At 42.2% G+C, this 10,762-nt stretch overlaps 1 protein-coding gene across 1 annotated transcript in view; it reads left to right on the forward strand.

Moving 5' to 3' along the window:
* Nucleotides 1-10,762, forward strand: part of ITGA8 (integrin subunit alpha 8) — a 210,144-nt gene that overhangs the window by 64,069 nt on the left and 135,313 nt on the right. Inside the window, 2 exon segments of the mRNA XM_019508352.1 lie at nucleotides 5,228-5,273; nucleotides 8,489-8,596. Coding sequence (XP_019363897.1) covers nucleotides 5,228-5,273; nucleotides 8,489-8,596 — 154 coding nt within the window.

Genomic DNA, 10,762 nt, shown 5'->3' on the forward strand with positions numbered 1-10,762 from the left:
TGATAATTTTGAATAACTGTAATCTCATAAAATGGGAATCATTAAAGTGGTGGACTTTAATGATCAACTTTGAGTGGTTTGTATCATAATGAAAAGAACACAGCAACAGACCACCAAGAAGTCAGGGCAGGGGGTTAATTTCAACCAAGAGAGAAAATAGCAGTGGATCAGCCCAGTCCAGTGTTTTTTACTATTAAGAAGGTTGCTGTAAGGAGGCTGAAGGAAGGAAAAGGCAGACAAGGTTCTTTGGGTAAATCTGATATATTTTATTAGACCTACTAAAATATCAGATTTACCCAAAGAACCTTGTCTGCCTTTGTCCTTAGACCCCCTGAAAGAAGGAAAAGGAAGTTTTCCCTCAGAGAAGAGTGCCAGGCTCTTGTGCATCAGGAGAAAAATAAGGGTTATCTCTAGATAAGGGCTCAGGTTTTTAACTGTGGTTGGCTGAAAAAGATAGGTCTCCAGCTTTTCTTGTGGCCAGGCCTCTAGGTGTAGGCTCTTTACAAGAACTTTGATCAATATCCATGATGAGGATGTTCAGTTATGCAGTTTTTCTCCCTCTTAATATTTTCCATTTATGTGACACCTATATTTTCATAAGATCCCAAAACACTTTGCAATTGCTCTATATACTGTGTCATTACAAGGCAGTTAAACTGACAGAATACACATATATATTTCCTAACTTTGGGCAAAATACTCATAAAGGTTTAGGAAGTGGCAGAGCCTTAAAGCAAACATTTTTACCTCTGCATCTTGATCTGTAGGATTGTGGTGAAGGTTGACTTAACCTTTGGTTAACTTACTCCCATTAATGTCTTAAGCAGAGTCTGCATCAATTCTATATGGTTTTTCCAAAATGCATAGCTAATTTTTTTGCTATTTTTTGATCATCTTATCCCCTCAAAGCATCAGATGAGGCATCTGATTACAACCATTTCATTTGGCACTTCTGGATAGATTCAAACAAAGCGGGATTTTCTAAGAATGTGACACTTTTTCATATGCCACTTTGTGTTGTCAAGCTGCATAATTGTCAAAGTTGTGATAGGCTGGATCTTGTACAGAGTGGAAGGAGATATGATAATGAAAGCATGAGGAAGTAATAAAAATATTCAGCTTGATCTGAAGATGAGCATTGTCTAAGGAGGCTGGAGATGGATTTGTGCTTATTTCTGTGGCACGAGTGAAGGGTCGGTCAGCACAATTGTACAGGCTATGAAAAGTTTCTGCCTTTCTGCACATGTCCCATCAGGTCCTACACATGCAGATTGTTAAGGAGTCAGGCAGAAAGGCAAGCTTATTCTTCTAAGCCCACTTTGCCGCCTTCTACAATGTGTTGTTGCTGCTTGTTTATCTATTGATCCCCTCATGTACCTCAGCAGATGGGCTTTCCCTGTGCAACATGGTTCTCACCAAGCTGCATTCATCCCATGGCTGCAATAGGGCAGAACTATTTCCATTCACATTGCTGCCAATGGAGACACAGAATCCTCCTTGCAGAAAACTGAAGGATTTCTCCTTTCCCAGACTCCTTACTGCCCGAGAGGAAATGCCTGCTCTGGCTGAAGGGTTTCTCGGAAATAGTATAGACTAGTGGTGATGAAACATTTTGCTCAGTGGGCCACACTGGCAGTGCCCGGTCCAGCTGCAGGCTGGATCCAGCTAGTGTTCCTGCTTCAGCACCCAGGCAGGCACAGTGGACACCATCTGACTGTGGAGGGGAGCAGGGGGTGGGCTGTCCCCAACACAGCCCTGCAGGGGAAAGGAGCTTGACCCAACCCCATGGAGAGGGAAGGGGGCATGGCTAGACCCCAACCTGGCCCCACAAAGAGGGAAGGAGGTTTGGCTCAGCCCTGTTGGGGAGAGGGGGCAAGGCCAGGCCCCAACCCAGTCCCACAGAGGGGAAGAGGGGTTTGGCCCGACCCCATGGGGAGGGAATGGGCCATGGACTGGCCCCAACCCATGTATGGAGGGAAGGGAACATGGCCCTGCCCAATCCGAAATGGGGGAGGGCATGACCCAGCCCCACAGGGGAAGGGGGTATAGCTTGGCTCTGACTGAACATGCAGGATTGGAGTATGCAGATATGGTGGGGGTTGGGGGGGTGATGGGGACAGTTAGTATTATGTACAATTAGTATTATGTACTAATAGCCACCGTTTCCCCACTGCCAATTTTTTGGACCCCTGGGGAGCCCCATGGGCCAGATGCAATAGCTCCATGGATCATTTGGCCCATGGGCCAGAGGTTGAGCACCCCTGGTATAAACCAAGTGGCCACCTGGCACTACTTACTAATCCTGCAAGGTACCACCCTGCTTTTCCTTAATTCTGTAAAAGGAAGGTCTCTATTCATCCTGAAAACATAAAAGGGTGAAAGGGAGAGGAGAGAAGGACATTTGGAGTCTGAGTCGTAGGCAGCTGTTTTCTTAAATCAGAGTCATAGTAACTTGAATTTGTGAAAAAGAAAACAAAGCGCAGCAAATGTAAAGATGAAGCTTTCTGTTCCAGCTCATGAATGTTTTTCTTCAGGCTTTATTTGGAAGAGATTCATACGGTTAGTTAAGATCTTTTCTTTTTTTTTTTTTACTTTGGACATTCCAAATGCCTTGTTCAATGTTTATTTTTCAGCTAGTAACCCTTGTATCAGGGACACATCATATGTAGTAATAAAAAAGCACTGAATAAAGACAAGTCCTATCTATTTTTAGGAAAAGAAAGTTGCCAGGCATTAGATAATTTGGACATCTTGCACAGTTTTCACAGAAATGATTAACAGTCATTCCCTCACAAAACACAAAAAAACTTAACCTCTGCTTATAACTTATTGTACATTTGAAATAATGTACATTATTCAAAACTCTGTCTTCAAAACTCATACATTTGGAACCTTCTCTTGAGATCCTCAAACCAACTCCCATCAAAACCAAAAGGAGCTTTCCATTTTGGTTACCATAGGTGTTGGATTGGACAGTGAAACAGCAGTGAAACTACTACATTACAATAGACTAAACACAGGAATAGCGCTATCCTTGCTGAGCATTCCAGTAAATCTCTCTGTTGGACTGAACAGTGGCCTCTTCTTTATAACCTTATTGTAGATAATATGCACCTCCCATCAATCAAAAGATATTTTACTATTCTTTTCACAGTTACAAACTTGAAAGAGCAAGGTTTTTTGGAGTAGGGACAAACTTGACCCAGCACAGGTGCTGAATGGCATGTCAGGGAGCCAGGTTTAGATCCCAAATCAGAATGGGATGAAGATAACTCCCAAGCCTTCAGTATGCTCCTAAATGGTGACTGTCTGGCACTGCCTCTGTGGTATGGCCCTCTTCCTTGGCAATGGCCTTTGGTTGAAGTAATAGAAGGGCCTCCCACGCAAATGTACTCTGTTGGCTGCTCATGATCCTTGATTGCTTCTAGCTGGAGACACGACCTCTTTCTTTCCTAGAACCCCACTTGAGATCTAGTTCTATGAGGTCTTTTTTTAACACAATCCCCTAACAGCTCTCTTTCGGTGACTTGGGTGGGCTCTCGCAAGCATCAGGTCTTGGAACTGACACCTCACCAAGATGACTAAAACAGTTCATATGAGACCTTGTTGCAGATTCAGGCAGGCATCTTTTCATCAAACCCATGGGTAATGCTTTACAGTTTTTATTTGTAACTGTGGTGACTGAGAGGCATCTTTCTTTTTTTTTAATGAAAGGTTAAATATTAAGATCATGTGAGTCCAGAAACTGGAGGTTTGGGCATATACCTATTGCATCTATGTGTTAAATAATTTTCCCCAAACCTGTGCTACCTAGTCCTAATATAAAATAGAGTGATATCTTACATGTTGTAACTTAAACAGTTGCTGTAAAAGTGCCCTTAAGCTGGTAGAGGATAAACATAGCAGAAATCCTTTTTACCTGTCTTTTGCTGTCTGCCTGTGATATAACATGAGATTTTTTCCATTTTTCTGCCTGAGAAATGAATATTCAGTCCACTTGGGTTACTGTGAGAGACAAGAAACATAGCTGGGATGTAAGCTGCTATGAGAAGGTTTTTTTTACCACATGGCTTACTGACCTATTCTCATAATGGTACTGGTTACACCTTGCAACAATAGCTTCGGTGAGGGCTTAATGTATCTTCAGTTTCAAGCAGACTCCTCTGAAATCTACGATCCAGTGAAGTTAACTGGAGTTACCTTGGTTTACATCTTGTGTGAGGCGAATCAGTTCAGAAGTGCCTGGCAAGGAAGTGTTACCTAGCAGAGAATCTGTTTTGTCCTCAGTTAGGGAGCCGCTCAACTGGTAGTCTCCCAGGGCAGGGCTTGGCCAGTGGAGAGCATGGGGGAGAGGGAGGAGCTTAAAAATATTTAAGAACTTTTAAACTCTGCAGCACATGGAAGGTGAACAGTGACCCAGCAAACGGGGTTAAATCACCAGGCCTAACTCTGACTCAGCATGCTAATATAGTCCTAAAGACTTGCACTTCACGTCCTTTCATTGTGCCTACCAATTGCAGTTCATGTAAAACTAGCCAGAGTATAAGTGGGAGCATGGATTAACATAAACATAGTTTGTAACTGCTTTAATTTAATGTAATTAAGTAAATTAACTTAGCTTTCTGATGTGTACCACTGCTGACTCTCTTAAGGAATGTGGTTGGTCATACCCTTATTTGTCAGTTGAACTATATGGTTATGAAAGAAACTATAAAATTAACAATAATACAATTTAATATATTAAATATATATCCCAACAAATAAATCATGGTGGGTTCAGAGATCCTGCCCAGAGATCTAACTTAACCTAAATAATTCTCAACTGATAAGGGTTAAAAAAAGAAGTGCTGGATCTATTTGTCATCTGTTTGGGTGATGGTCAGGTAAAAGTTTAGAGTAAAATAAATATGTGATGCTTACTGAAATCCTTCATTATTTCTATAAAGAGCTGGCACTTAAATGACAAGTTACAAAGACCTCTCTGAGGAGGACCCTGACCATGTGAAGTGTTTTTCCTTGGATATATTTTCGAAAAATGCCTTGGGAAGGACAAAGTGATATAATTATTGTTTTATCTTACTGCATTTTAATATAACAATTCCCAATAGATATAGATAAAAATCCAAATAAATATGAATATTCAGATTAATACAGATAAAACAATTTAAACTGGAAAATGTGCTGGAGTTTAGCAAATAGTGGTTACAAAGTTGTTTTCTTTTTCCAGATTTAATTGTAGGTGCATTTGGAGCTGGGAAAGTAGTTGTTTACAGGTATGTTGTAAATGCTATGACATTCTTATTTTACAGTGGAAACAGGAGATTGCAAAATTATTTCACTTTTCCATGTTGCTTTGTGCAGTGTGTAAGTAAATTGTAATTGCATCAAAATTTTAGTAGTGAATGGTACAATGTTGTTAATATCCTTTTCTAACCTGTTCATAATTTTCAGGGAAAAATCTCCATTTCGGTTGAAACTGTCTCTATTTCTAGAGAGACATTTCTGGAAAGTTGGATCAAATCCTTCTAACAATTTTAAGTCAAGCAGGGAGAGAAGAAACTGTATTTAAACCCATTAAAAAACTATGACCACTTACTTTTGTATGAAACAAAGTCCTAGATGATAGAAAACAGAAGCTTTAAACTTTGTAGATAAAAATTGACAATTCCTAACGAGGAGAAAAAAAGCCTTGTGACAGAAGTGTTGTTTCCTAGCATGGTCAGCAACACCTGTGAAGGATTTTAATTTTTCAGGTAGCCTTGGTTTATGTGTTGCTGTATGCACCATACCTGATAGGCACAAAAGTTCCTTCTTTTATGCTGCTGTTGAAAAATATTTTGAGAAATTATAAATATTTTTAAGAAACAAAAACTTTTACTTCCTCCTCTCATGGGAGGAAAAGAAAAACAAACAAAAAATACTGACCAGCCTAAAATTCTGAGAGTGTATTACATAATTATTTGTAAATCTTAAGACAGAAATTAGAGTTATCACATACGTGTAACAAGATATACTGCTGTGCAGATGATCTAGCTGTTCCATCGGTAATCTTGAGCATTCCTGGCTTTTGCATCTTTCCAGTAGCTAACTACCTGGTTGCAAAACCAGAGCATGAACACTCCCCTAAGGTTTTATATTGTGAAAATGCAGAAGTTAACTGAAATAGCATTGCTAACTCACACTTGCAAACTCTATATAGACCAGAGATTCCACTTTTCTGAACACTAGCACAAAAGGAATGGAAAATGTTACTCATTTGGCCTTGAATTATATTCAGTCACTTTGTACTGGCGCAAGGTGTGAGGCATTGGAAATCCAAAGCCAGTATGTCTATATCCACATTCCACTGAGCAATCAAAAATGCGTTGTATGAAACTTGGGTAAAGTGGTATATGAAAACCTCCAATTTTCATTTGCAGTCTTTTGTATTTTTAAGTACAAGTTAGAACGTTGGAAAAAAATAGTTATTTGCATTTAATTATACAAATTCAAGTTTGCTTGAGTTTATTTTTCCATATTGTACCAAAAATGCAGGAAACGTTTTTGCGTGTTCAACAAATGTTACATTGAAATATTGACTGTATAGCCTCAATTCAATGTTAGAAGCTTGAGAGAAATAACTTGGTAATAAGTTATTTCTATCTGAATCATTAATATAAAATAAAATAATATTCTGTGAACACTCAATTCAGACCTTTTCCAATGTTATTTTAAAGTATTCTGAATTATAGGTTAGCAGACTAATCATCAGCTGTTCCCCAAAGCTGCATTGAAAACAGTTTTTACCCTGATAGACACACATTCATCTTGGCCTGTTACTTCTGCTAGTTACCCCTGGTTCCCAAAAATCAGTTGACTCAAGATCTATCAGCTAATCTGTATCCTATGGTTGATTTCCAAAAGCTTCCAGTACAGCCAAATCACATTCATTTTTTAAAGAAACTCCCATACAGAATAAAGAAGATAGGAAGTCTGAGCCTGTCTTTTTAGATGATGGCAGAATGTTGATGGATTATGAAAGAAGTTCCAAAGAGCTTCTGGTATGTCCAAAAATGCTTAACTTAGTTCAGGCTCCAGAGCCCCCAAGAGAGAATTTGTTCTTTTGTGAGCATTCAAGCAGCTTTGGAACATACACTGGTTGCTTCATGGATTTTCTTATAACATCTACTTTTTAATGAGTGTTGCACCTTTATTAATGTCTATTGCAAATACAAGATGTGTGTTAGTGATCTGTCTATATCAGGGGTTTTCACCCTTTTTTAATAAGTGTACCTCAGCGGTGGGGGTGGGGAGTAGCTGGATAGGGAGCAGGGGTAGAGGTGCCAAGTGGCCACACATGCAGCAGAGCCATGGTGAGCAGCGGCAATGCAGTGTCCATGCAGCCCTGCTCTCGCCCCACCCCTGCCCTGCTCCTGTGAGGCAGCAGCATGGGGTGGTGGTGCTCCATCCCCGCCTGCCTCCACATATCCCCTGGGACCTTTCAAAGTACCCCCAGGGGTACACATACCCCTGGTTGACAGCCTCTGGTCTAGGTAGATAATGATTTTTGTTAAGAACTTCAAAATGGGCAGTCTACTGAAATAACTCACATTTCATGACAGTTGGGCTGAAAACAGATGTCCTTGGCGGAGTGAAATCAGCCTCAATATGTCACAACACAGGCTGATTACACTCCAGGGACATCTACAGACATCCCCGGTTGCTGTACCCTAACTTGGGGTACAACTGAAAGTGTGATAACCCCCCCACTTACTGAAGCACCCCAATGTTGGGGAGCAGGAAATACTTCACAGAGCCCCACCTCCATATTTGCAGGTGTGTGTGGATGGAGGCCTTCCCACAGCTGTCCCCTCTCTGCACATGTCTGCAAAGGGCCCAATCCTGACTAAGTGTGGTTTTTGCCACCCCAGCAGATCTGTTCCCCTGCAATCACCGGGAACGGGTCTGGCTGAGTGGGGAACCCCAGCTTCCCTGCACATGAAGAGGCACCCCAAGATTTCCTGGGGTCCCTCTCTAAGCAGGGAAAGCAGGCCAGTGCTCCAGGGGCTTGAGGGGCCTTCAACCCCCCTGGAGCACCTGCCTGGGGTTGCACAAGAGTGCAAGCAGCTCAGGCTGCTTGTACTCTCTGCCACAGAGAGTAGTAGATGTCCTCTTCAATAGTTGCAGTCTGTTGCCACCTTTTGTTGAGCCATCGATTTCCCTTTCATGTAGTGCAACAAAAGGTATCATTGTCTTTTTGCTCAGCATTTGCAAATTTTTATGGTGGCACAAATGAGATGCTCAGGTGGCATCTATTTCTACCCAGAGAAACCTGTTTTCTTCAAACGAATTAAGAGCTACAGAAAAAGCCCTGCCTACCTAATGACCTTCTACTTACAGCCTCATTTCAGTTAATTTATATTGTTTAAATGTTAAATGGTCCTTCTGCAATTCTGGACCTCCCATTTATTCCTACCCTATGTAGTGAACTTTTGTTTCCCTCCCCCAGAGCAAGGCCTGTTGTGACAGTGGATGCTCAACTTTTGCTGAACCCAATGATTGTGAACCCAGAAAATAAAACCTGTCAGCTTCCCAGCTCTAGGATTTTGGTGGCATGGTAAGTCAGTGATAAGTCTAGAAATGTTCAGATCTTCCTCTTTTTGCTTCAAACATCTTATCGTTTATTCTTCTTGCATCTTTATGTTCCTTGTTCAGACACTGTGGTTCGTTGTAGGAATGTAAATTCAATTTATACTTTTAGAACTATTTTGACAATTTCCCTTGCCTCATAAAGACTTGAAATGTAGAAACCAAGAAACTGCTGTGCTGAGTACCATTGTTTTGCATTGCAATTTAGGATATTCAGTGTGTCAGAGAAAAAGGTCCTGAAGTGAAGTGCAGCAAATATGAATGGCTTTTTTTAAACAAAATTAACTCCCTCCTCTTATTTGGCCAGGATTCAGTTCTTTACTGAGGATGCATCCAATAGTAAATTGATACTATATCCTTATGCTCATGTGACTCAAAGTGCTGCCATTTAGTTAATCTTTTGTTTTTTTAACAGGAAAGAGAGCACTCATTCTTGTGGCTGGGGGCATTTAAACAGGTGATTGGGAGGCACTTCCAATTGCACTGTACCTTTTGCACTTTACACAAAGCACTTAAATTTATAGCATGATAAAACTCAACAGATATCAGTGTTTGGTGCAGGAGCTCAGAGCCTCCATGCACTGGCCAAGGTCTGAGCTGCTTTGCTGTTTCAGCATGCTCTGCAGGCTCCCCATTGCTACAGTGTGCTAGGAAGGAGCTAGCCGTAGTCGCACCCCTCAGGTGTCAGTGACAGCTTCTCATCCCAGCCCCACCTCATCCATTCTGTCCAGCTGACAGACACAGCCTGACAGAGGGAAAGGGAGGGGAGTGAGAAGGGTAGTGTCTCTCTCAAGCTTTCCCCCTGGAACCAACTGGCAAAGTGGGCAGAAAGCTAGCTTGATCATGCTGTGGGGGCAGGAGAATGAAGGCTTTTGGAGGCTGGTCTTGGCTAGCCAGTGAAAATTAAATGAGCATCACAGGTGCAGAGCGTGGGTCACGGAGGCAGGGTGGCAGGAGCTGTGAAATAGGAAGCCCTATTAATACAAATTGCAACTTGGGCACCATGAGATGAGATGAGATGAGTTCAGGATCCTGAGGAAAGGAAGGATGGAGAGCAGCGGAGTAAGGACCGTGGAGTTCAGAAAAGCAAACTTCCACTTGCTCAGGGAACTCATGAGCAGGATCCCCTGGGAAGCCAAACTGAGGGGAAGAGGAGTCCAGGAGAGCTTGCTATACTTTAAAGAAGCCTTACTGAGAGTTCAGGAACAAACCATCCTGATGCACAGAAAGACTAGCAGTTATGGCAGAAGAACAGCTTGGCTTAGCAGGGAACTAACGGATAACTAGGGAAGAATATAAGAGCACTACTCTGGCATGCAGGGATGCAGTCGAGAAGGCTAAAGTGCAATTAGAGTTGAAGCTAGTAAGGGATGTGAAAGATAACAAGAAGGGTTTCTACAAGTATATTGATAGCAAAAGGAGGATCAGGGAAAGTCTGGATCCCTTACTCAGTGGGGGAGGCAGCCTTGTGACAGAGGATGCAGAAAAGGCAGAAGTGCTCAATGCTTTTTTTTGTCTTCAGTCTTCACAGGCAAGGTCAGCTCACAGACTACTGCACCAGGCAGCATAGTTTAGGGAGAAGGTAAGTAGCTGTCACTGGAAAAAGAACGGGTTAGGGACTACTTAGAAAAGCTGGATGTGCACAAGTCCATGGGGCTGGAGGGGTGCACCCAAGAGTGCTGAGGGAGCTGGCTGATATGATTGCAGAGTCATTGGCCATCATCTTTGGAAACTCATGGAGATTACAAGATGTCCTGGATAACTGGAAAAGGGCAAATATATAGTGCCCATGTTTAAGAAAGGGAAAAAGGAGGATCCACAGAACTACAGACCAGTCAGTTTCACTTCAGTCCCCAGAAAAATCATGGAGCAGGTCTTCAAGGAATCCATTTCTAAGCACTTGGAGGAGAAAAATGTGATTAGGAACAGTCAGCATGGATTCATGAAGGCAGTGGCAACGCATAGGGGGTGCATCCCCTGAGAGTGCTGGTGCACACCCTGATCAGCCGTGCTTGCCACTTAGGCAATGGGTAGTGGGGACTTGCCGAAGTGCTGGTGTCTCCCCTGCAAGTGCCAGCTGGGGAGTGGAGCGCCATTGCACCCCCAGAAGTGCAACAGCATCTTGCCCCCCGGC

The sequence above is a fragment of the Gavialis gangeticus genome, unplaced genomic scaffold (genome assembly GCF_001723915.1).
Source record: "Gavialis gangeticus isolate Ggan-Ray unplaced genomic scaffold, GavGan_comp1, whole genome shotgun sequence".
NCBI classification, from domain to species: domain Eukaryota; kingdom Metazoa; phylum Chordata; order Crocodylia; family Gavialidae; genus Gavialis; species Gavialis gangeticus.